This window comes from Nycticebus coucang, chromosome 4, assembly GCF_027406575.1.
Source record: "Nycticebus coucang isolate mNycCou1 chromosome 4, mNycCou1.pri, whole genome shotgun sequence".
Classification (NCBI taxonomy): Eukaryota; Metazoa; Chordata; class Mammalia; order Primates; family Lorisidae; genus Nycticebus; species Nycticebus coucang.
Window position 1 is genome coordinate 106,342,263 of NC_069783.1, and position 26,955 is coordinate 106,369,217.

Below are 26,955 nucleotides of genomic sequence, written 5' to 3' on the forward strand. Positions count from 1 at the left end.
CCGTGACAGAGACCCTGTCTTGTAAAAAAAAAAAGTAAAGATAAAAATGGCTAAGACCTATTGAAAACTTGCCATGTGCCAGGCATTGCCCAAGGGCATTGCATACCTTTCCATATTGTTTCTTCACAACACCCCCCCAGGAGAAGGTGTAGTATTATTTTTATCCATTTTACAAAGAAAAAATGTGACTTGAGATACTAAGAAAAAAAGATCGCACATTATATGATTCCATGTATATGAAATCTCCAGAACAGGTAAATCCATTGAGGTAGAGGGGTCAGTGGTTGCTGGGGGAAAAGTGCTTACTGGGTACGGGATTTCTTTGAGGGAGGTTGGAACTAGATAGAGGCGGTGGTTGTACAACATTGAGAATGCACTAAATGCCACTGAACTATTACTTCTAAGTGGTTACATCTGTGGTTTGTGAATTTTGCCTCAATGCCTACAAAAAAAAAAAAAAAAACTTCCTAAAGTCCCATAGCTCATTAGGGCACAGGGAAGATTTGAACCCAGGTCCACCTGCCCAAGGACTTCTGCCCTGAACCACTACCCTGTGCAGAGCAGGAAGAGGAATCCCAGGGGCTCTCCAAGGACCCCTCCAAGGGCACAGCTTGGAAGGTGCAAGGCAAGCACTGGAATGTTTGCTCTCCAAAACCTTCTATCATTACCGTCACCTATCACGTGAAACCTGGTGAGGACCATCAGAAGACCATTAGCTTCAGGGTGCCTCTAGCTCATTATTAACTTCCTCTGCCTCAAGGAACAGGTGTTCTAAGAAGTACCTACAAGATAATACAAGGACAAGTCTCATGCTGCACACTGCGGGCTCAGGAAGGAGAAGAAGGGAAATGCTGGGGAGGGAGGAAGACAGAAAGAGGACCCCAGGGACAGACACCACACCTGCCCCAGACCCTCACACTCACTGACCAATGGCAGCTGTGAAGTACATGGCGATCTCATCTGGGGTCAGGGCCCGCTCCCAAATGATGAACTCATCAAAAGCCCCATTCTCATAGCGCTTGGTCTGGTCCTGCTGAGACCCTATCACCAGGTTGACATCAGAGTCCCCGTAGGCATGAGACACTTTTCCACTTGGGTCAGAGGTGCTCAGGGTCCCATTGACGTAGACTTTCAGGCCATCCTTGGACTTCCATGTAAATAGGACGTGAGTCCAGTAGGGACCTGGAAAAGAGGGAAGATTCCCATCCTGAGCACCACGGGAACGGGCTTCCCAGGAGTGTGTTTTCTCCTTCTCCCATCAGCCACTGTGGACTTCAGTGAGTCCTAACATGGGTTATCATATATATCCAACTTTTCTTGGACCTTCAGAGCACAGGAAAGAAATTGCCCTTTACCCCCATCCCCATAAATCCAAAAGCAATTCAAGGAGACCCCTTGTTATTCTAACACAGGACTCACAAATTTCAATGCCTACAAGCAAAGGTGATGAAATGCTTTTTAGAAAGGTGGGGGGTGGGGGGGCCACAAGCACCAGCCAGTCAGACAGGAACCTAGCTGAAAAAAACAACATGGTCAGGAACTAGGCAAGAAGGTCCCCTCTCACCACTTCTTTTCAACACTGTACTGCAAGTTCTAACTAATGCAATAAGGCAAAAAAGAAAAAAAAAGCATACAGATTAGGAAGGATGCAATAAAACTTTATTTATAGATGACATTATTTCCTATGTAGAAAACCCTAAATAATCAATCAACAACAAGAAAATCTCCTGAAACTAATAAATGGTTATAGCAAAATTTCCAGATAGAAGGCTGGAAAAGTCAAGCACTTTTTCTGTATACCAGCATGAGCAAATGTAATTTAAAATTTTTTTAAATTATCATTTACACTAGCACTCAAAAAAAAAAAAAAACAGGAAAAGATTGGGGGCAAGACACGATTGCAAGAGGGACTTTAGCTAACAAATACAATCAGTGTAACCTGGTTTATTGTACCCTCAATGAATCCCCAACAATAAAAAATTAAAAAAAAACAGGAAAAGAAATACTTAGTTACAAATCTAATACAACACGTAAACACGTGTAATATCTATATGAGGAAAACTATAAAATTCTGACAAAAAAAGTAAGCAAGAGCTAAATAAATGGAGAGATATCCCATGTTCATGGCTAGGAAGACTCAAGGTTCCAAATTGATCTACATATTCAACACAATTCCAATCAATATCCCAGCAAGTTATTTTGTGGATATCAACAAATTATTTAGAACTTTAGAACTGACAGTCAGGATTGTTAGTTCTGATGGCAATGAATCACATCTGAGGACTGACCCTGCTTGACCTTGAGAGTTACTATAAACCGACAATAATCAAGACAGCGTGGTACACATGTACTAGGGGAAAAAACAACAGACAGCTAGACCAGGGGAACAGAACAGATAGGCCAGAGATAGAGCAGCACAAATATAGTTAACCGGTCTTTGGCAAATGAGCAAAGCAGAACAATGAAACAGTCTTTTCAACAAATGGCACTGGGACAACTGAGCACCCACATGCGCAAAGAAATGAATCTAGTGCAAACCTTACATCTGTCACAACAATTAATGCAAAATGGATTATAGATCTAAATGTAAAACTCAAATCTGTAAAACTTCCAGGAGCTAACTTCAGAGCAAAACCTAGGGGCCATTGGGTTTGGTGATGGCTTTTTAGAAACACCACTAAGGGTATAATCTGTGAAAGAAATAATGGAGAAGCTGAACTTCTGTAAAACTAAAACTTCCTACTCTGTGGAAGACACTGTCAAGAGAACGAGAAGACGAGCACACAGGAAGAAAACATCTGCAAAAGACACGTGACAAAGGACTGTTATTCAAAGTATGCCAAGAACCCTTAAATAACCCCATTAAAAACTGAGCAAAACCCCTCAACAGACACCTCGTCAGCACATCGAACGTGCAACACCAGGAGCGAACGTGAACGTAAAACGTGGACTTGGGGTGACCACGTCACCCACGTGGATTCAGTTGTAACAAATGCACCGCTTTGGTGGGGGAGGCTGTACATGGGGCGGGGGGGAGGGGGAATCTCTGAACTTGGCACTCGATTTTCCTGTGAACCTAAAACTGCTCGAAAAGGTAAAGTCTATTAAAGATAACGACAACAACAAAGTCACACCCTGGTACCACAATCCCAGCCTGCGGAGGGCCCACTTTCCCAGGGGCCTCAGTCTCTGTGCTGACTGCAGCACATTGAAGGATAGTTGCCATGTCGAGAGGAGGCAGCCCCCCACCCACCCACCTATTGTCAACCCAGCCTCTTCTGTCTATTGTATTTCTAAGAAAAACTGGAGCCCCTCTCCTTAGAAACAACACTAAGTTCAGAGAATTCCCACACGCACTGGACCCTCCGCCACAGAGCCCCTGCCCAGCCCTGCATTCCTCTCCTTGACAACCCTGCTGCTCTTTGAAGCTTCATCCTCTCTTCCCAAAAGCTTTTCCCCATCCTGTTTTAAACTGTTACAAGCCTATACCACTAAAAAGGAGGAGGAGAGAGGGAAGGAAAATGGAAAGGAGAAATGTAGCCACTGCATGCACTTTGGTGCAAAAATTCCATTTAATTTCACCAGACTATGAGGTTAAGTACCACTGATGTCATCTGAGCTTCACAGATACGACAAGTGGAGCAGCCCAGAGCAGTTAGGTGACTCACAGGGATCACAGGACCACGGGCAGAGGGAACACAGCTCTGCCCAGTGCAGAGGTCATCTGGGCAAAGGGTATAGCCTGGCCATTCCCAGGACCCTCTAAGGGCCTTTCAGGTCACCAAAGCCTCTGTGGTCTCCCTGCACTGCTGGATTCCAGCATCCGTTCTCAGGGAGACTCAGCTTCTCTGCTCCTCGGCGCTAAAGTCTCAGGGCCGACACCATCAATGTCACTCACCCGGTGGGCTGAAGGTGGCCTCCCATGTCTTCGAGTTGTCCCGAGTGTAGAGCTCCACCGAGCCTTTGCCGCCACTGGAGCAGACCTTGAACCCATCGGAGATGACCTGTCCACCATAGGCAGAAGGGATCGGTCTGGCCTGCTCTCCTTGTGTCTTCCAGAAAAAAGAAAACGTGACCCCTGAGGAAAGGAAAGGAGGTGGCTGTGTTATTAACAGAAAACAGGGACATAGCTCTTCAGAAACAGATACTCTCTCTGCTTTTTTAGTCTTCATTTAAAACGTACTTTTTTCTCATTCTAAAGACAATGTATGTTCAATTCTGAAAAAAGGACAGTGATATTACCTAGTATTTATCAAGGGCACTTTTCTAAGAGGTTTAAATGAATTGTCTTCTTTTAAATAGCACAAAAAGCCTGTTTCTGTCTCCATTACAAAGATGAAGAAAATGAGTCTACTTTGCTCCAAGTTGCTAAATTAGTGACTGGTTCAGATCTCTGCAAACCCCAACAGATCTTCTGGGGATTAAGCAGAGCCAGAGACATAACCCCCCAAACACACCCTGTTGTGGTAGCTTCCAAAGTCACTTCTATAAATACATTTCACAAAGAAAGGACCCATCTCACATATACTGGTTTATAAACAACATTTTTCTCAAAAATTTATTGCACCATGAACTTCCTCCAGTGTCCATAAATACACGTCTGCGTTGTCATTTTTATGACTGTACAGCATTACATTCTAAACAGGTATGACTTTTTTTTAAACAACAACCCCCTATTGCTAGGTCTTAAGGTTTTCTTCAACTTTTTGAGGAAATATTTCAAACAGAACTTGAAGCAAAACTTTTTTTGCACATCTCAACAGGGAATTTCTTGCCAAAGGGGAAGCACACTTGAAGGTCTTTGATACCTATGATTGTTCGTTTCCAACAGATGAATATAGCATGGTGCCCACAGGGACACTGGCAGCTAGAGCTTTGTTTGAGTCCCCCTGTACAGGTTCTTAACAAACTCTTGCCCCAGGCTCCACGCCGGGGTGAGGGTACTATTCCACCTGGTCTGAATGGGCCTTGCTTCTTGGGTGAGTGCGAATAAGCTCTATCCCTCCATCAAAAGATAGATGGACCCATCAAATGTCTGCAGACATGGAAAACATAGCATCATTGTTATAACCCCAGGCTAGAATTTCTCTATTTTATTTTTTAATGTAAAAGCAACCTCAAAAGCTCAGGTTCTGATGGTGGCTCTCAATTTCTGAATTCACCCTCGCAGGTTTTGGAGGGGCCCTTGTTGAAGGTGCCATCACAGCTCAGACCTGGCCAGCGACTCCGAAGAGCTGAGGGCCTCTCTGTCATTGCACTATGGTGCTCGGAATGCCAATTCTGATCATCTGCCCTCAAGAACATTTGCCCACCTGGCCTTTCCTTGTGCGTAATCAACTGCATGTGTTTCTGTGCATGTGTGCAGGCTAAGCCACCCACCTGCCTAGACTCTGCCTTCAAAAGCTGGAAGCAAACCCAGCAGCCTCACCACCCCCAGCCTGGCCTGGGCACTGTGGTAGGAGAGCTTCAGTGATGCTGAGAGAGGATCCATGCCCAGGCTGATCAAAATGGTCCCATGATGGAAGGCGGGTGCATGGACAGATGGAGAGAGACTCTGGGACATTTGACCTGGGTCTTATGTATATAAATGGAACCAAGTTTAGACTTTAGACCTAATCTTCAAGTAAGGTTACAGACACAGTCTTAGAGAGTCACTGAATTAAAAGACATTTGTCATTCATGTATACATTGGTGTTTCATTGCCAACCATCCTACACCTTAAGAATTAATATACAGTAACCCTTCCATAGCTGACCACCTTCCTACACTGACCACTCTAGTTTTCATAGACCGGACGTGCACCATATGTATGTATCAGTACAGTAGACCTAGTTCCTTATGTTGACCATCTCCATATGCTGACCAGTTTGTTACAATCCCTTGAGTGGTCAACTTACAGAGTTTTTTCTATACTTGTTACAGGTCCTTCAAATGCACTGTGACAATATCTTGCAACAATTGTATTGTGCCTTTGCACAGATATAAACGTGAAAAACAGCATAGTTTTTATAATCTTGGAATTTATCCATTTCATTTTTTAATAGAAGGAACCTCAAAACACTGGCAGGAGCCTGGACCTTTCTAGACCCCTGCAAGGCTCCACCGTAGAACTCAACGTCATGAGGGCTGTGTCCTCAGGGCTACTGAGAAAAGAAGCAAAAAGCCCGCCAAAGTGCCCTGTGATGCAGGTCCCCACTACAAAAGGATGCCTCTTTGGGGGGTGGCACAGAGGCCCACGGGCAGCTGACAGTGGAGTCCCAGGGCCCAGCTGGTCCTTCCCAGGTCCCCCTCCCAAGCCTGCTTGCTGCAAGGACTGGTGGAGGATGGAGACTCAAGGCCACTGCTGTCTTCCATGCACCCTGGTGGTAAAGAGAGGCCAGGAAACCCCTAAACCTTCTGGCAGTGTCTCTCCACACTCAGAAGCAACCAGTTTCACAGGGAAATGAGCCCAGCCCATTGTGAAATTTTTGTTATGAAACAAATTCCCAGTAGGATTTATGAAAGTTAATTTTTTTCCAAAAACTTTGCTGCGTTTAAAAATTCCTTTCACTCAACTCAAAATGATCCTGTCTTGGCCAAATGTCTTTCTGTCCAGAAAGAAAAAGAAAAAATTAAAAAATTCCATGTGGTGGTAGGTAAGCATAGATTAAAGGCGATCCTCAGGGCCAAACCGAGTTTTTTATTTAGTTAACTCAACCCACAGAACAAAGCTCCTATTTCAACATCAGTTTGTGTCTTCACACAGGCTTAAAAGACCCACGATGTGCCTTCAACTTAACATTTTAAGGAATCTACATTACAAACCTGGGCCATCAGTGCAAACAAAGAACAAGCTGAAGGAAAAAGAAATAAGCACAATATTGCCAAATTGATTTGATATATTTTCTTGTGGTTAGCATTAAATCCTAATCCATCCAAAATATAAAATGAGGAAACATCTTTCTCCGCAAGACAAAAAGAAAAGCAAAACTCCAGACATCACAAGAAAAGATGGATAAATTTGGGTGTATAAATATTACAATATTCTGTAAAGCCAAAAAAAAAAATTAACAAAGTCAAAAGGCATGTAACAATGTAGAAAAATATCACAAATTTAACAGACAAAACCTTAATTCCCTTAATATCTAAGGCACACTTTAGGAAGAAGAATATGACTTCCAGCATCTAATGAGCACTCACTACGGGCCAGGAAGATGGTGCTGAAGTTAGTACGCGGATGAACTCTTAATCCCCCTAACAACCCTACGAAGGAGGTGTTATGTCATTATCCTTCTTGTTTTACAGACAAGAAAACAGGTTAAGAGATTAAATAGCTTGCCCAAGGCCACACAGCTAGTCTTCAAAGTCTGGAGTTGAACTCAGGCAACCTGGATCCTGGGTTTGAGTTTGTAACCAGTGTGCGACGCCACCCTTCCCTTGCAGACAGCATGGAGGATGGGCTCTTCCCAGGCACACAGACTCGGCACCTTGTGAGAGTGTGATTCAACATAGGCAGAGGGAGCAGCGAGTCACCTGTGGCCATGGAGGCTCCACGTTCTGTGGGAGGCCAAGCCTCTTGTTTCCTGCATTCTAGCGGGGCTGACCACACACCTGAAGGCTGACTCAGGCTGGGAGAATCAGAACCACCGTCCAGGAATGGGCAGACTCAGCTGGCAAAACAGAAACTTGGAGCTTCTGGGTGGACATCGCGCTCACACCAGGGGCAATGCGGACACGACGTTCTGATGACACCATCGAGCACTGACCCAGCCTGTCTTCCCCAAAGACAGCCACAACTGTCCCTCCTATGTGTGCTCACACACTGTCACCTTGCCACTCCCTGGAAAGATGTCTCCATGGCATTGTTCTGCCTGCTGTGTGGCCCGTCCCCCACCCCACCCCACCCCCGGCCCCAAGCCCACCTGACCAACAAATGACTAGGAGAGACGCTGGGCCAGGTTAGGGTTCTAGTGGCTTCTGCTTCCCACCTCTTGGGGCCCTAAGCCAAGCACGAAGAAGACCAAGTCCTGCTGCTGGAGAAAGAATCCACACTGGGCAGAGGGGCAGCCGGAGACATGTGCTGAGAAAGCAGGAAGGCCCCCGGCTCAGCCGAGCCCCCGCCCGCACTGCCCTCCGCTCCAGTGCCTGGCTGACAGTGGCCTGCTGTTCCCATCGTCTCATGGAGCAAGGAGGATGAGGATACTGAGCTGTGTTTTAAACTGCTAAGATGAGAGCCCGAGAGCTGAGCTGACCCATTCCAGGGAGACCTTCAATCTGACCTGCTGAGTCAACGTCCAAGTTTATAGTACATCTCAAGCACAGAAGTTGGACATTCTCCCAGCTTTTGGTTAAGAGACGCTTTCCAGAATTGGGGCTTTGGATTCATTTTTAAAATGAATAAGTGACGTCAAGGGAGCCTCCCAACCCTGGGATTCTCAGTGGGGTTTCCACTCAGTGAGACTACTGTTCAGGAGAGAGGAGGAGGTGAGACTCTGCACCCAGGGTAACCACCTACACCTGTGCACAAAAATGCACCTGTCAGGAGCAGAGTAAGATGGAGACTGTGGCCTTTCTGGCTAAGCTAAGAAATATCCAGACACCTCATAGCTACTGGCTATCAGAGGTGGCCACCTAGGTCCCAAAACCTGGTTCATAAGACACTAAACTATTAACTAGATCTCCGTATTTCAGCAGAGAACTGGTTGGTATGACAACTCCCACCTATACATTTTTAACGTTCAATAATTTTACATCCTATAGTCTTGGGCACTTTTTCCAGGAACAGTTTAGGTGACATATAGACATGACCACATATAATACTGACGCACAGTATGAAAAGCTCGTTCCCTCATTAACTGTATTTCAGTTCTGCTAATCCCCATTCTGACAAAGAAATACCCATATGTCGACCTCAGAGTCATCAGTGGGAAATGGGACCCATGAGGCAAAATTTAATGGCACAGGTATCTTCTATTTTTAGGAGTTTTTACTGGTTTTCTATTCATGAATGGGATGTAAAGTTTCCTTTTCAATTAAATCTAAGTAAGTAAAATTTAAAGACAGATGCTGAGTATTGTAAGAGTTCAGATGAGATATGTATATGGTAAAAAAAATTATAAAAATGATTTAAAACTGACTAAAATTTCAGAATCACTAGTTTCAAGAAATCATCTATCATTCACCCTGAACCAGTTAAAATAGACAACCCACCTTTAGGCTTATTCTCTGGCATAAACATGTCCTGCCCGACTGTCTTGAGCATCTATGTCTGGCAGGTTGGGTTTGGGGGATAGCAGGTTGTTCTTTGTGTACATTAGGACTGTAAGGATAGAATTATTTTTGGATGCAGAAGCCTCTCCAGCATAATTTTCAGGTGATCTGTTATCTATTATCAATACTATGGAGATCCAGGTGCTGAAAATACAGAGAATGTTCATAAGACTTTCTTCTAAAGCCTAAAAAACATAAGACAGTTGAGGAGAAAGCAAGTGTCCATGGCTGCCTGTGAGTACATGACACCTTGCCTTAGACTGGACACGTCCAACTTCCCCACATGGCTTGGGGAGGACGCTCTTTCCCACCTGCCTCTCGGCTGTCTTGGCAAGGAGGAGATGGGAAGATGGCTGAATCCCCAACACGGCAGCCTCAGATTTTTTTTTCCAACGTTAGCATTACAAGGAGGGAAGCCAGTTGACCCAACAACCAAGTAAGGAGGGAGATGTGAGGCCACCGGGAGGGAACTTTGAGAGAAGAAGCTGAGCTGAAGGCCCCAGCAAGGGGGAGGTGGAGGTCTGGGTTATAGGTGGACCCGGGTGAACACCACGATTTCCATCTTCCTGTGTGTGAATCTGAAGCAACAGCAGGTGGTTGTGGGATGTGAAATGGAATGGGTGCCAGATGGAAGAGACCACCAGGCTGTGTTCCCAGACTGGTGTATGTGACAGAGGCTGCGACACAATTGCCTGTCCAGACAGGAAGGCCACTTCCACATGCCCCATGACCGGGTTGCTTCCCGTGTTCTCTCAATACGCACCTGTTCTTTGTGTGTAGCCCAAAGCTGCTCTCTAACCACCTCCTGAACCACCTGATGCTGCAGGGCTCTTCTCTCTCTCTCTCTTTCCCCATTTGATAGAAAACACAGTGTAAGAAATTCCCCCCTCTTCTCTCATCACTGCTCCTCCAGGAAAGCCACAGAGCAAACCATCCCTGCGAGTGGCCCCGGCCTTCAGCCCCAGCGGGAGGCAGATGGTGCTGGCAGCTGAGCAAATCAGAGGGCGCTGACCCTGTCTAAGGAGACGGCCACCTCTCCATTCTAACACACTGCTGCCCAGGACAGGACGTTCTGGCTTTTTTAAAGAGAAATCAGAAGTGTAGATTTTTAAGTGACATGTTCCCATAGATCAGGATTGAATACTAATTTTAAAAGAAAAATATTGAAGTTACTATACGCAGCTCCATTTATGGAAACATGGTAGACTAGGCTATTTGGGTCCACCACCTGGCTGGAGACAATTTAGAAACTAAAATATAAAAACTATATAAAACTAATATAAAAACTAAGAGGACCAACATGATGCCCCCCAAGCGGAACGTGTGTGGGTATATCAGCTCCGGCCAGAGAATCACTGAGGGCGGTGGGGGCTGGATGAAAATGCAGGTCCCCAGGCCTTGTGCAATGAGGCTTTGAGTCAGCAGGGCCAGGGCTGAGGTCCTCGGGCTGTGAGCTGCACCCAGAGATACACCACATTGGACCACATGGCTTTCAACACGTCTTGCTGCCTCTCTGGGCCTCAGTTTCCCCATCTATAAAATGAGCGTGTGGAGTGACTTCTTCTCTAAGGATCTTCTGCTCCACTGTGGCCCCCAGAGTCCTGGGACCAGACCTCATCTCAGGAAGACGTCAGCTAGACCCATCCCAGGCCTGGGCGCGCCAGACCCCTCTGGAAGTTTCTATCCTAAAACTCCATCCTGAGGCAATTTTTAGCATCCTGCTGACAGCTTTTTAAATTTAGCAACTGAGTGCGAGGAGGGGAACATCAAATCAAAGCTGGGAACGGAAACGGGGAGATTTTCCAGCTCCTGCTGCGGAACTTCAGCACCTCTTCAGTGTTTATAAGCAGAGGAAGCTCTTAACACCCAAGAGGAAAAGGCGAAGGAGGCATTCACAGGGCCAGGGGGGTAAAGCCGGGGCGTCCAACAGGGAGACGCCCTTCCTGAGAGCAGCGAGACCACAGCGCCGGTGAACGTCATTCCAGTTGGAATGTCATCCACCCTCAGAAGGAACATCTTCAGACATCCTGAAGTCAGAAGAGTCCCGCGATGGGACAGGCTTCCTTTTCTGCCTTTATCCATGTTTTTATTTATTTCTTGTATCAAAAAGCATTATCCGAACTAATGTAGCAGTAAATCGAATGCAGAGATGAGATTAATCGAGAGAGGGAATTCTATTGATTTGTAATTTGCATCGCAGGGCCGGAAATGACCTTCTATTTTTTTGGACTGTTATGTCATCAATTTCCTTTCATTTAACTTTATTTTACTGTGGTCAGACACTCCACAGGAGGCCTGCACTCCTCACAATCAGTACTGCTGAATGCAGGGGCACTGTGGTAGGACAGACGCCTTTCAGGGTGGAGAACAGCCCTCCCTGTTCCGTATTCAAGTACAGGCCCAGCAAACCCTGTTGGTAATGCATTAAAGAGACTTGGCCATCGGGAAGGTAGTTGTATAATACTATATACCTGTTCATAAATGTGCAGTAAGTATCCACAATGTGCCCAGCACTGCTGAATCTCTGAGAATTTGGCAGTGGCCAAAACAGACTCAGGCCTTGCCCTTCGGGCGCTAAGCAGGGAGACATGATAACAGGCCATTGTGAATCATGCAAGTTCAAGAGGCAATGAGGAAGGAACCATGAGTGCCTACAACAGAGGAGCCACCTGGTCTGGAGCCCATTCCTGCAGAAGTCACACTTGGGCTGAGCCTTCAAGGTGCACAGATAAAAGAAAGTGCTAGAACATTCCCACAAGTTTCCTTCCTATGTTTAGTTTCTCTCACATGTGTGTCCAGGGCTGTGGGATGTGAAGGAACATTCAAGAATGTCCAAAGATCGGGGGGCACCTGTGGCCCAAAGGAGTAGGGCACCGGCCCCATATGCTGGAGATGGTGGGTTCAAACCCAGCCCCAGGCAGAAACTACAAAAAAAAAAAAAAGAATGTCCAAGGATCCAAACAGCCCTGTTCTCTTAAAAGTTCCTCCCAAGTTCCCTCTCTATCAGCAGCTGATGACAACGAGAAAATGTCCCTCAGGGCCACCGTCTGCCAGCTCCTAGAATGAAGGGAGGCAGACAAGCAGACTGAGCTAACTTCTGGAAGAAGCAAGCTTGGTGGGAGAGCGGAACACCAGCCAGGGAAGTGGCTCTGCCTTCCACTGGGGGGCTCAGAGAGGGAAAAGTGACATTTCTGAGATGTTTGTTTTTTCTGAAAAGCTCAAACCCCAACCCTGTCTCCTAAAACGTTCTTTTCTTTTAAGAAAAACAGCTGCAGATACAAAGAGACACCACGTGAGGATGTGGAAATAGGAAATAAAAAGGCAGTGGGCCTGTTGGACAGGGAGTAGGGAGCGTTTCTCTCTTTATTGAAATGTTTGTGTTTGACATAACAATAAGGAGTTTTAAGTTTTCGCCCTCACCAGAAAAATAAGGAATGTAGACAAGGGTTAGCCCAACCTGTCCAAAAAGATGAACTCAGTGTTTCCCAAATCTTACTCACTCCTGGTTTCCACCAGACCCAAATACCACTTGAATTATTATTATAGAATATTTTCCTTAAACCAACCCATTTTTAAAGCTTGCGACTTATTGAAGTCTTCTCCTAAATAATACCTATGAAAACATAGCTCTGCCAAGCTAGTTATATTACAATCAAACATACTGTTGATTTCTGTTTTCATTGCTCCGAGTGTCCCTGAAACAAGCCTTGTCTACTACCCCCCATCCATTATGTGATCTTTAATTTGGGAAATGCAGATCTACCCTGTTTGTGTCTTGTTCTTGGACCCAGAAATATAAGCTGAGAAAGGGGTAAATAAAAGTGGTCCAGGAGGTGGAAGGTGCCTTATGCCTGTAATCTCAGCACTCTGGGAGGTTGAGGGGTGAGGATCCTTTGAGCTCAGAGGTTCAAGACCAACCTGAGGCAAGAGTGAGACCCCAATCTCTACTAAAAATGGAAAAGTTAGCCAGGTGTCATGGTAGTGGACACCTGTAGTCCCAGCTACTTGGGAGGCTGAGGTAGGAGGATTTCTTGTGCCCAAGATTTTGAGGCTAGTCTTAGAAACAACAGCAAGACCCCATCCTTACAAAAAACAAAACAGAAGAAGTTAGCTGGGGATAACGGTATGCACCTGTAGTCCAACTACTTGGAGGTGAGGCAGGAGAATCACTTAAGCCCAGGAGTTTGAGGCTGCTGTGAGCTATAATGATGTGATGGCCCTCTAGTCTGGGTGGCAGAGTGAGACTCTGCCTACCCCACCCCTGCAAGAAAAGTGAGAAATCATGCAGTGGTCTCCAGATAGGCTCAGTGGCCCTGTCCCTGTGTGTGAAGGCAAAAGCTGACTGCAGGAGGCAGTCTGAGCAACGCCCAGTCCCTCCTCTGTGTCCGCCCTCAGCCTTATGCCAGCACCATCTCACAGAGCCAAGGATGGTTTTAGGTTTCCTGGCTTTGTTTTATGGCTGGCTGTGCCAAAGAAAGTGGCCATATGAAAAGTATCATAAAAGGTTCCACTTAACCTACCACACAAAAGAAACCGGTAACAGAGTGGCATGTGGAGCTGCAGTTCCCAGCTTTTGCTGCCACCCCAAGCTCTTGTCTGTCTCCTTTTTTCTGAGGTTGAAATGAGTCAGCACTTGCGCCCGCACGTAGCAAGGGGTTCTTGGTTGTTACGATTCCTTCAACTGCCATAGCCCCTCTGTCAGAAGGGCACAGGCAAAGTGGCATCTCAGTGGGAAAAATACTCCAGTGAAGAAGGAAAAGAGAGAAATTTGGAGTCATTAACAGACAGGTTATAACCTGGTGGCCTCTCGACAGCCGGGCTGAGCGCCAGGAAGGTCTCAGCTCTTTTAGTCTTTGTAACAACTCATGGAAGTCACCTCATTGACCCATTTTACAGGTAAGGAACTTGGGCTCAAACAGGCTATGTGGCTTCCCAAGGTCACCTTCAAAAGGATCAGAGCTGGGATTGGACCCCAAGCCTCCTGCACGACGACCACGAGGGCCCTCAGACTTCTCAGCTTTGTGATGGTCGCCCAGGAGACATAGAAGACCCCACAGAGAAGGGGCTCAACTCCAGCCAGTCGGAACCAGCAGGGATCCCTCAAGAAAAACTGGAAGTTCATAAACATTCCCTATTTTTCAGTGGTGGTGACAAATTTAAAAGTTTAACCCTCTGTCTGCTGAACTGAACATAAAACCACGGGCCAGAATCAGCTCCCGGGTCTGTTGTTTGTGACCTCAGAGCTTAGAGGAAACTTCTCCAGTAGCCACACTGCCCATGCCTCTGTGCCCGGCTCCCTTCTGAGTTAGGGATCCCTGAGGTTCCCCAATCACCAGGAGCCCTGGGCCTACACCATTCCCATCTGCAAATGAGATCAGCTCCCAAGTGGTGGCCACAGCCACAGGGACTCCGCTACTCCCTATAAACCCAGAGAAAGCACAGCAGAGACACCGCCCATCTAACCAGGGAAGGAGGGCTGGCCTGGCAGCTTCGTCCTTCTGTTTGTCCTCCTTGCTCTGTCACTGGCCCCAGGGGTGTTTTTAATTTGGAGGAATAAATAAGCTGGGTATGTTTACAGGGCTCTCTGAACCCAGGAACAGCTCGAGCTATCAATTTGTAAACCTGGCCGTGGTTTGGGACCTCAAAACCATTTCTCAAAATTCTACTTTCCACGAAATCCAAAATGCATCCTCCCACGTGTTTTTGCCTCGTTAAGCTTTTGTTTATTTTTCTTGGAACATAGTGCATATTGTCCTCGAATGGTGTACAACAAACCTGTCACTCAAGGCCATCTGATCTCCAAAAAGCCTGGGAGCTTCAGACAGGGCCTGCATTAAACTTTTGTCCTCTCTGGAAATAAAAATCTTTCCTTTTGCCTAGGGAAAAGGAACTTGAAGGCTCAAAGCTGGTTTGGAGGGCAGAGAACAATTCTCCAAAAGTTTCAAATGTGGCCCAGATGCTAGAAAGCAAATTACTTTTCACGTGAAAAAAAAAAATGTAGGTTCCTAATTTTTCTTTTGCACATGTAACTTTTGTTCATCCTATTACGTTAGCCACAGGCCTGCAACCTCTTTCAGGATAAGGTCTACCCGCTGCCCCGCTGCTCTTGATAGACATGAGAGCAGCAGTGTGTGCTGTGAGTCTTAACAGGCAGGCCTGCCCAGCCTGCACCCACTTTCCAGAGCCAGGAATAACGTTTTGGGAGCCACACCACCCATTTCCTCCCACAAATGCCAAGCTCCTGTCTGCATCCCCGTGTGACATCACCATGTCTGTTTTTTAAGGAGGATTTTTTTTTCTTCCCTCCTGTACAGGATTAAGTATTTTGATCTCACATCTCCGTAAGTCGATACCATAACTCTCAGCCTCCAGGACAAGGCTGTGGTTGCAGGTGCCTGAACCCCACCCCTGCCTCTTCCTGGCCATACTCAAAGTGTCCATGTATTCTGCAAGGGATGAGACCTTTGCATGGACACCTGCCAACAGCCAGAGCAGCAGCTGCTCCCTGGTGATGACACCGCAGGCACCAACACTCACCTTCAGGGCCGCAGCGCGCCGGGTTACTTATGCAGGATGTCTTGTATCTGCCGTAGTAGAGGAGAGTGACCCCTTTTTCCTCCTTGAGGTAAATGCCTTTGTTGACCCTCCCTTCTACAATATCTGAGAAAGAAAAATGATGCCACGAGTCAATAACCTTATGAGATTAAAAGCCTAAAGACGTATGTCAGATGTACAGCTTATATATAAGTGTACACTGTTATTTACCTAATTTTGTTTTTAGAATCTACATTACTCTGTAATGGCAATTATTATAGAATGGATTAGTGTTTGAGCATTAACCGTTGAATTATAAATAATGTACATGTTAGATAATAAATTAGTATCAAACTTCATTAATGAATGCTATATTTGTATGAAATATGCATTATAATATTATAATTATACATTGGCTGACAGGTGCACCTCCAAGGTGACAAGATGCAAACCTCCTACTGTCCTGAACTTGGGGTGCATCAACAGCTTCACATGTCCTTCCAGCTCCCACCCTCACACTGAACTTTCCTAGGAAAATATTCTAGTACGAATGTGAACATAAAACTACCACTGAAATCCCTCTCCTCTTGGGTTCTGATTGGAAACCCTGATCCTAGACATATACATTGGGGACTTCTTATTTTTAAGAAAAACTCCCATTTTTCAGACTCTAGGAGGAAAACCCAGAGTCACGTTTTAAGTAGTCCAAGAAGAGCCTGCCAATTGCCCTTGCAGGTGGCCATGCGTGTGGGTACATGTGCCCTGCCCCACGCAACCACCTTGTGCCCACAGCAAACGAGTCTGATGCTGACAGCGTGGGGTAAATGGTTTACAGAGTAGATAAGTGAAGACCATAAAAACTAGGAGTGATCAGGCACTGATTAATAACTGGGGTCACAGGCACTCAGATAGCTCAGCCACTACATGGGCTGGGCAGAGGATGCCGAGGTCACCAGTTGTAGATGTACAGAAAAGCCACCCAGTCTTTCAGCCCCACCTCAGGTCTTCTAACCACCACTATCACCAATGGTCACCAAACTGAGGGCTTCAGCGTTCTTCCTTACTGTCTTTAAACCCATCTTTTTTTATTTATCCCATTGGTTGTTAGGAGACAGCTGTGTGGCATAAATTTAAATGGATATGTACTGCATAATACTATCGCACTATGGTGACTGGCAAAATTAATGCTGAGAAGCCAAACACCTCACAGTTGAAAGAGCAATCAGTTTATGTGTTGAAAAAAGATCAAACCCACGGGATCTGAACTGGCACGCACGCTGGCCAAACAAATGCCTCGGCTACTATCAGCAAAGTGAGTTGGGTGGGAAAACACAAGCCACGTAGGCTCTGGCGGTCATTAAATCAGGTAATTTAATTGTGACTTGCGTGGGTGTGTGTCTCGTAAAACAGCTTCTAAACAATTCTTTTTAAATCCAGCTGCAGAAGAAATGCAGGTTTTTAAATCCAGATCGAATTTTCAATGAGGCATTTTAAAATCAACTTCACTTTAAAAGGGCATGATTTTCCTACCCCAAAGAATAGAATCCATTTAAAAATCCAAACAACTCCTGTGTTTAGAAAAGGGTCTCGTTTTGTGTCTGTTTTGTTCTGAAAACAAGCAGCTGGTTTAGATCTTAGTGACTTGAACAAATATGAGGTTAGACAATTAAGTTCTCGACTCGTCCTCAAAAAAGTGCTACATACTTCATTGCTGAATATCACTACAGTCACCAGGTGGCCAACGGGAGCACCTTGAAGGTGACCATGGTGACATTTAGCAGTGAGGTACGTAGTACTTTTTCTAGGATGAGTTCACTAACTTAGTTGTCCAACCCGTACACCTACCTTCCATGTATTGCAATCTGTGATGCCTAAATTCACCTGTGACATAACCATGTGTAATTCCTTTAGAGTTAACCCTAAGTGGTTATTTCTAACACGTTGGGTCTGCTGCTCCTGACTTGGACATTTGTCCTTCTGCTAGCCAAGATACAGCGAATTCACACACCACCAAATCCAAGTGGCCCTGAAATTCACTGTAGGTGCAAACGTGACGAACAAAGAACAAACAAATCTGAGTGCTCACCTACGGTTGCAGAGAAATTTGAGTAGGCAGAGTCATTGGTATATACAAAGGTAGAATTATGGGAAGGAAGCACAGTGAGGTTGTGGGTTCGTAACGCTGGGTGAAACAACAAAAGAGAAAAGCACAAAAAATGAGTGAGACAACAAAACAAAACAAATGGAACCGACATATCTCTCAACCTGTAACGTTTGTCAGGAAGGGCTCCTTCTGTTTGAGGAGCACCCCACATTTTCTCTCCCGCCCTCCCTCCAGGCAACAGGATGGTTCATTCCTGGGTCCCCCACCAGAGTCACCAGGGCATGATCGCGGCTAAATTTGGTGGGAGCAATAGTTCCGAATTTGCTAGCTCCAACTCCTGCATGGATACTTAGTTGAGAGATATGAAATTGAACTAGGCCATTTACAAAATAGCTCTAACAGAAGGATTAATGGCTATGATGTCACAAGGACTGATGAGACAGGAACACAACATGAGAACCGCGTGGGATTATGACAAATGGACAAAACAACAGGATTCGACAAGAAATAACAAAGCTGCACGTCCATGGACTGTCCCCAGCAGCAAAATCCTATTCTTGGGTTTTTTTTTTCTTTTTGCCCTGAAGAAGCCTATAATCAAACTGAAATATGCCAGCATAGCATTATAACATAAAGAATGGCTCCAATCATGAAATGCTCACAATCCCCGTGTTCAGAACACTGATGGATTAGAGTTTTACTAGCAGTCAATACAATCAGTGAATAAAATTCCCCTGCATCTTAACCATGTGTGAGTAATTCTATCACCTCCTGAGAAGACTTTTCATAGGTAAATGCTTTCAAAACACCAACAGTTACTGATTTAAGGCACAAGAATGAGGGTGGGGAGGCGAAAGGAGAAATATGCTGATAGTGATTCAAGCTCTTGTTCGAAATCACTCCTAAAATTTTAGTTGCTGCGTCCTAAACAAGGAGATATTTCAACAACGCATTTCCACTTGGTGAAATGATCCCCTTTCAATGGCTTTAAATTAAAGCCCCTTTAAAAAGAAAATTCGATCATAACAAGAGAAAGTGGCACATTTTAACCTGTGCCAGTCACATAACAAACTTGCACAGGGCTCCTTCCATCCCTAGGAGGCAGAACGTACCACAGAAAATACTGGTGTGCTAGATGTGAGTTTTCTAAAAACAACAAAAAAAATGCATTACAAAGAACCAGTGTGTCGATGACCGAAACAGGTGCTTCGACTGCTGCACCGTAAAGCCCCCTGCTGTGTACCTCTGCCATCCAACATGACCAACAGCCATAAGTGAATAAAAATAAAAATGTGAAATCATCCCAAAAACTTACAGCTGGAAAAAGGTTCTTATACGGATGGGGAGAAAAAAATACTCAGGGATATCTTGGGTTTCCACTACTAGCAAATGGATGAGTTAAGTAAAACAAAGACACTATTTGGATCCCACGGGAAGCTCTTGAATGTGGGGAGCTGGGGGGGTGGGGGGACTGGAACCGTTGCCAGTGGCCAGGAGCATAAGAGTCAGTCTTAGTTGTCCCAACCCCAGCACCTGCCTCAGACGGGCCACTGCTATGGCAGGCATACAGCGCGTGCCGGTTTTGACAACCCAGGAAGCAGACACCTGGACTCATAATTAGAGGGAGCCATGATAGCAGTTTCTTCTGTTTTGAGGGTGGGAGAAATTGTACATTTTAATCATATTTTGAATCAGAAATTCTGCCCTTCAGTATATAATAGTGCTATGTATAAAAGTTCTGGTAAAATACTTTGAAATAGTTACTAGGGGGAAACTACACAAAGATTGACTCATCTCTTCAATTCAAAGCAGATTCCGCCCCCTCCTGCCCCCAATGGCTCTTGGCTTCCTGCAACCACAGGGGTCCTCACCACCGGCGTCTACCTCCAGTTGTATCCTGAAGTTCATGGATCCCGTCCACGTTCTCCAGTGGCCAGTAATGGGAAGCAGAAGCCAACACCTCAAACCCTTGGGGGGAGAAAAAAAAGAAGGAAAAGGTTAAATCACCTTAGGGAGTGAACAACTGAAGCTAAAGAACTGCTGAGGCACATGCACGTGCTTTACGAGAGAAGAGCAAAAGTACCAGGGTCACCTCGGCAGGACTTGAAAAGGCCCCAGGTAAAAGTCAATACACATTCTCAGCTAAAAAAAAACAAACGCTTAAATTAGAAATTGGTAAATAGCTCCTTAACTGGACAAAACAGAATAGATGGGAATAGATAGATCTCTCTTAACTCATGGAAAGAAAAGGCACCGTGCCTAATGGCGGGTGGCACACTAGCAGCGAGCCCATTAGCGTCAGCAAGGAGCAAGATGCCCGTTATCCTATTCCTGTTTCACCTCGCCGTAGAGATAAGATCTGAGGCAAGCAGAGGACAGAAAGAAGTAAGGTTAAAAATCATTGTAAAGGGTGGCCCTGTGACTCAAAGGAGCAAGGCACCAGCCCCATATGCCGGAGGTGGTGGGTTCAAACCCATTCCCAGCCAAAAACTGCAAAAAAAAAAAAAAATAATAATAATAATAATTTTAAAAGAGGAAGAAACCAACATCAATATCCTGCCAGACATTGTTTGAGGTCCTTAAACACCTCATCCTAGGATGACCTGTAAGCCCACTGTGCTCTTAGCTGTCTGTGAAGACTGGGACTGGGAGACCTCTCAGGTCACAAAGCTGCGAGTTGTGGATGCGACACCCACGTACGAGTCTGAGTTTAACCCTGGGCTTCCCGTCATCCTTCAGTGTTTCCTCCACACTAAAAATTACTCAGTTCCACGTTTCCTTTCCGCACCTTATATGTGGAGCGGACAGAACCTTTCACCGATGTAATATTTTCTACTTTGCTCTTAGTTAATAGTGTCTGAATTATTTCTGTCCTCACAGTGGAGTCTGGATAATATTTCCCTGAGTAGCTGCGTCATTAACGATATCCCTAATCATTCTCCTACCAATGTATCTATCATCAAAAGCTTCCCATTTTTATTTTCATAGGCAACTCTAACATGACAGGCTCCACACATGTAACATCTTTTCTTGGATTTGTCCTTTGAGATTAGTTCTCAGAAGTGGAAATAATGGTCCAGATGACTAAATAATAGCCAACTGCCCTAAACATCTGCTAAGTCATAGAAAAATAAAAATTAATAAAGTAATCTTCGTGCTATTCTTTGTAAAAAAAAAATAAACCCCTAAAAGAAGAAATAATATGATCATTATTTTCAAATGATGTATGCCTGATAACCAAAGTGAAAAACTATTACAAATAAGAAAAGAATTTGGTAAGTGAAAAACTATGACAAACAATAAAAGAATTCAGCAAAAGGCTTATACCATTTAATATACAAATGTCGATAGCTTTCTTGTGTTCTAACAATAGCGCTTAAAAAATAGAAGAAAAGGTCTCATTTATCAGCATAGCCAATAAAGAGAAAACATTACAGAACAAAAGAATAAGAACTGTACAAGATTTTCAGAAAGAAAACACTAAATAATAATGCTGAGAGATGTTAAAGAGCTCTTGTATAAATGAAAGACTTAATCTATTCTTGGAAAAGCAGACTCAAGATTATAAAAATATCAATCATTCTTTAATTAATCTACAAATATTAAGAGATTTGCTGTAAAAATCCTGAGAGAATTCTTTGAGAGGGAAATCTGATTATGGAGCTTATAGAGAAAAATAAATAAGCAAAAATAATCAAGAATAACTAAAGAAGAAAGACAAAAGTTTAATGAGAGAGGATTAGCACTTGAGATAAGACATCGAGATAAGAAAGCTACAAGAATGAAGATGACTTGTCACACATGAATAGTTCAGGGCGAGGAAAGGCCACAGAGACTCCCAAGTACACGTGGAAATTTTGTTTCTGATAAAGGTGGCATTTTATCTGTTGAATTTTTTAATTTTTTAAATTAAATCATAACTTTTTACAATTATGGGGTACAAAGTGCTGATTTGATATATACAATGTGGAATGCTTAAATCAGACTGATTAACATAACCATCATCTCGCTTACTTATTTGTCAAGGTAAGACATTTATATTATACCTTTGGTATTTTTGAAATGTACCATCGCATTATGCACACATCTTTAATCATCAGAGAAATGCAAATCAAAACTACTTTGAGATATCACCTAACTCCAGTAAGATTAGCTCACATCACAAAATCCAAAAACTGCAGATGTTGGCGTGGATGTGGAGAGAGGGAACACTTCTACAGTGCTGGTGGGAATGCAAACTAATACAGCCTTTTTGGGAAGAAGTTTGGAGAATACTCAGGGAAATAAAAGTTGACCTACCATTTGATCCTGCCATTCTTTTACTAGGTATCTACCCAGACGATCAGAAGTGGCATTTTAAATCAGAAGAGAAATAGTATTCAACAAGAAGTAATGGAACCAGTTAGCCATCTGGAAAAAATTAAGATCCCTACCTCATTCTTTATACCATAACGATTTCCAGATGGATCAAAATTTAACTGTTGTAATATAAAACACAAAAGCTTCTGAGGAAAACAGACTATAAATTGACTGTATAGATTTTTTAAATTTCTGTACACATAGGGGGAAAAAGTCAGGCTAAATCAAACGAAGGAATTTCACTTAAATGATACATATGAAAGAAATATACTGATTTCTTTTTAGATGTACTAAATGTGTCAAATTAGTAAAACTCCTACTATGACATTGGGGCAAAGGACATTAATAGAACAGTTTAAAGAAAAAGAAATATTAATTATTTCTACATATGTGAAATGATGTTTAACTTTGCTCGTAATTTTTTAAAGTATGTTAAAACTTCAATGAGATGGCCTATCAAAGCTGAACTATCATACCGGCAAACAAAAAGTTAGATACAGTCAATCGACAACGTCTACCACATTTTTGAAGGGAGTTCAAATCAGTAAAGCCTTTCTGGCAGGCAATTTGGAAAAACCTATCCAAATTTTAAGTGTACATTTTCTTTTTCTTTTTTTTTGTAGTTTTTTTGGCCGGGGCTGGGTTTGAACCCGCCACCTCCGGCATATGGGACCGGCGCCCTACTCCTTGAGCCACAGGCGCCACCCTAAGTGTACATTGTCTTTGATCTAGTAATCCCACTCCTAGGAATTTATTCTACAGATATACTCATGCATATGATCAAAGACTTACATACAAGGTTTATTTGTTGCAGAATTTGCTATCAGAAGTCTGAGAATAGCTTAAAAGTTCATCATCACAGGGCTGGCTGAACGAGCATGCCATGTCCATACAACAGACCATTGTGCAATTGGGACAAATACTGAGGTACATAAAAATACTGATGTAGGATGTTCTTTGACTGATATTGTCAAGTTTAATTTATTTTTTAGTTTTTTTATTTTTTTGCAGTTTTTGGCCGGGGCCGGGTTTGAACCTACCATCTCCAGTATATAGGGCTGGCACCCTACTCCTTGAGCCACAGGTGCCGTCCTATTGTCAAGTTTTAAAAATTCAAGGTGAGGGTGGCGCCTGTGGCTCGAAGGGGTAGGGCGCCAACCCCATATGCCGGAGGTAGTGGGTTCAAACCCAGCACCAGCCAAAAACTGCAAAAAAAAAAATTTTTTTTCAAGGTAAAAAAAAAAATACGTATACCATGAGCTATCTGTGTAAAATACAGGTGTTCAGGGCAGGGAAAGGAGGTGGGTTAAGAAAGAGGAGAGAGAGACATGTTTGGCTTGATACCCCAGAAATTGATGCCAGTATTTTGGGCATGAAAAAATTGAGGAACTGGCTGTGATGTGTAAGAAGAAGATTTATGTTATGTTATCTTTTATTCTATTGGAATTTTGGGTCTTGTATTCCTTTAAAAATATTTTAAGACCCGCTGTCACAATTAAAATGACCCTAAGTAGTGTGCTTACTACATTTTCAGATAGAACCGAAGCACCCCACCTAAGATCTGAATTTTCGTGTATAGGGTGACAAACATCTGCATATATCTAAATCATTGGTTCCTTTTTTCTGTTTGCATCTGTCACTTCAGTGTTACATACCCAAGTCCAAAATGTAAGCCAAGAGCAAAGCTTGCTCTATAATATAAGCTAAAGAGAAGTCTCTAAAGAACAACCTAACTCTCCCCTGCATGTTAAAAAGTAGCATCTGATTTCACTCGATTTCCAGTGGGAATAATTCTGCCGCTATAAAGTGATAGTGAGAATCTAAAATTCAAAAATCAAAAAATAATCATTTTTATTTCTACTCTGATTTCCCCCCCTAAAATCTAGGGCATTCAATTTGAAGAAGAAAAAAACCTCATTGACTTGTTATTCAATTCATCTGGGAAAAAGTCACAAAAGGAAATCACATCTGTTACACAAAGAACAGATGCTACATCTTCAGAACTTGCATCTTCATAAAATAAGCCCTGTGGACAATAAATCCTTTCTATCGTTTCCATTTACAAATGGAATGGAGTGTTGTTCACCTCAGAAGACTCACTCTGAAGCCAGCCAGTGTTCATCAGTCATTGGGGGTTAGGGGAGGGTTGTTTCATGCAACAGATGAAGAGGCTGCAAACAGAAACATCTGCGGGGGCAGGCAAGGCATGAGAGGTGCCTGGACAGAGGCCAGGGACAATATCCCACACAGTTACCAACCCAAAAAGAACAGCACTGCTGCTAAGAACAGATGCTGGGCCCACACCTGTATCTCTCTCAGCTGTCCCAGCCGAGTCTCAGAGCAGGGGAGGCTGCAGAAAAAAGGACAATGTGTGCCTGATGCAAATAATGTCGCTGCTTCCTAATGCCAAATAACTTTTGCTCTGGAGAAGAGTTTGCCCAGAATTGCCAGGTATCCCAGTTTTTAAAGAGAAGTCAGAAATTCAGGATTTTTCATTTGAAATCTCCGCAACTTTGAATGTTAGCAGTTTTTCAAAAATTACAACATTGTGTGATGCTACAGGACTGAATTTAGCCCATGGGCTCCCTTTTACAACCTGAGGAGTAAAACAAACTATGGTCCTAAAAGTTTCACCAGAACAAGAAAATCTGATTCTGTCACAGAAAAGATCCCTATGGCTCTTGACCCGTCAAAGTGACATGAGACCATCTAGTGCACAGTCACCTCAGTTTTCACCAGGTAACTTCTCATAAAGAGTAGACGTCTACTGAGATGAGATAGCAGCCAAGGAATAATGTGGCTCGGCCGGGGACTTCAAAATATGCCCAGACTTCACAAATGGAAAACAGTGAGGTGGGGTGGGGGGAGGTGGGGAGGCAGAGATACAGCACTCGCAGAAGGTACAGAGGGACAGACGTTCAGCGCAATGATAAATCAGATCTTCAGAATTCATTTCTCATCCATATGTAATGTTGCATTGGTTTGCTGGGGAGCGGTGAGAAAGAGAGAGGAAGGGAAGGAGAACAAGGAGAAGCATGAGTGTGAATGCTCAAAAAAGTAAAGTTTCCTGGGCGGCGCCTGCGGCTCAAGGAGTAGGGCGCCCACATGCCGGAGGTGGTGGGTTCAAAAAAAAAAGCAAAGTTTCCCTTTTCAGTTTTTCCTCCAGATTTCCCTATACCTATCCTTTCTGTAGTATTGATCTCTCATGTCAGTCAAGGGAACTCGCATCCCTTGGTTTCCTTTAGGGAAATGTATCTTCAGCATTCTGTTCACTCCATCCACCTGAAATCTGCATCACACAGAGGCGAGGCTGTCTCTGCCACCAGCTCCTCCTGCCTATGTCTTAACTGCCTTTGCCTCCTACACACAAAGCTCATTCCCCGCCCCAAGACTCTGCCTGCTAGTCCCTCTGCCTAGAATGTGTTTTGTGTGGCTGACCCTAAAACTCAGCTCACATGACCCTCCCCACAGACCACGCTTTTGTCACCGCCACCCGCTGATCCTTCTCCCAACTCCTTGTTTTGCTTTGTGTGACCTGTACCATTATTTTGATTCCTCTGTTAGTACACTCGTCTGTTGTGTCACATACTGGACTCTTTGTCCCTGGACTGTTCTCCTTGCACCGTATCCCTCAGGTCTGAAATGAGGTCTCGGGTGGGTGGGTGTGTTTCAGAAATTTCGATTTTTCCTCTTGAAACCGCCCAAATTTTAATGTTAATAACTTAAAAAAATAACTCTACAGGGAGAATGAATGATGAAATGCAGAAACAAACACACGAATAAATATAGAATATAATTATATAGGTATAATTCTGGTAACTCAGAAAATCTCTGTTTGCCCAGTTCCCCTTTGTTCAATAGAGTATAAGTTTGTTTTAAAAAATTCCATCATAAACACACTTTTTTCCCCACTGGGAAGATGAAGAATAAAGTTCCTGCCATGACCCCGAAGTTAGACAGTCCTTTATAAACTATAGAGCATTATATAAATATAAAGCACTGTAATTACTATAATCATCTGTTCGGGCCTCCCAGATCCCTAAATAGGGCTGGTGGGGTGAGCGGCCCAACCTCCCTGACACAGACTGGAACCATCTGCACCATGTGCCCCAGGACCAGCAAACTTCTAGATAATGACATGTTTTGTTTTGTTTTTTTCTTTATTTAAGTTCCCTTTTCCTCGCTATAAAAATTATCTATAAAACTGCATGTTTATAAACTTTTAAATAAATGGCCTGAAATTTCTTGGCCAATGCCATTTATGGATCTAGATCAATCATGACCTTGTCCCTGGGGAGGAGAGGCAGGACCCCAAGCTGCCTGGATCAGCTTCAGACATGGTGGGTCCAGTCTCTAGAGCTCCGCTGTCCTCTCTGAGCCTCACCTTCCTTTCCTGGCTTCCCTGCAAAACGGGAAGGTGGGTGTACAAGTCTCTAGTTCCCTTCCAACTGCAGCATGCTGCAATTCCTCAAAAACCACAACCTACAGTCCCAGATCAACACGGATAACGCAAAGGCTCAGAACCGCTTCGAGTGGCTTCGCAATTATTTGTAAAACTAAACAGTGTCTGCAGAGTGGCCAATGCAGGCCACACTCACACCCAGGGGCTTACGTGTGCAGCTTGGCCGTCCCTCTGGCAGTGACTCAGGTCCTCAGAAAACCAGCAAATCTTTACCTACTTGCTGAGCACTTGCTGGGCATAAGGACAT

The 26,955-nt window shown here is 44.1% G+C and overlaps 1 protein-coding gene across 2 annotated transcripts in view; it reads right to left on the reverse strand.

The window, feature by feature from the left end:
• The window catches only part of ADGRD1 (adhesion G protein-coupled receptor D1), a 130,679-nt gene that overhangs the window by 99,130 nt on the left and 4,594 nt on the right, over positions 1 to 26,955 (reverse strand). For both annotated transcript variants that reach the window (XM_053589533.1, XM_053589532.1), the window contains 4 exons: positions 19,772 to 19,855; positions 15,787 to 15,909; positions 3,899 to 4,078; positions 928 to 1,182 (listed from right to left, as the gene is read on the reverse strand). In XM_053589533.1, the coding sequence (XP_053445508.1) occupies positions 928 to 1,182; positions 3,899 to 4,078; positions 15,787 to 15,909; positions 19,772 to 19,855 (642 nt within the window). The remainder of the gene's footprint in view (positions 1 to 927; positions 1,183 to 3,898; positions 4,079 to 15,786; positions 15,910 to 19,771; positions 19,856 to 26,955) is intronic.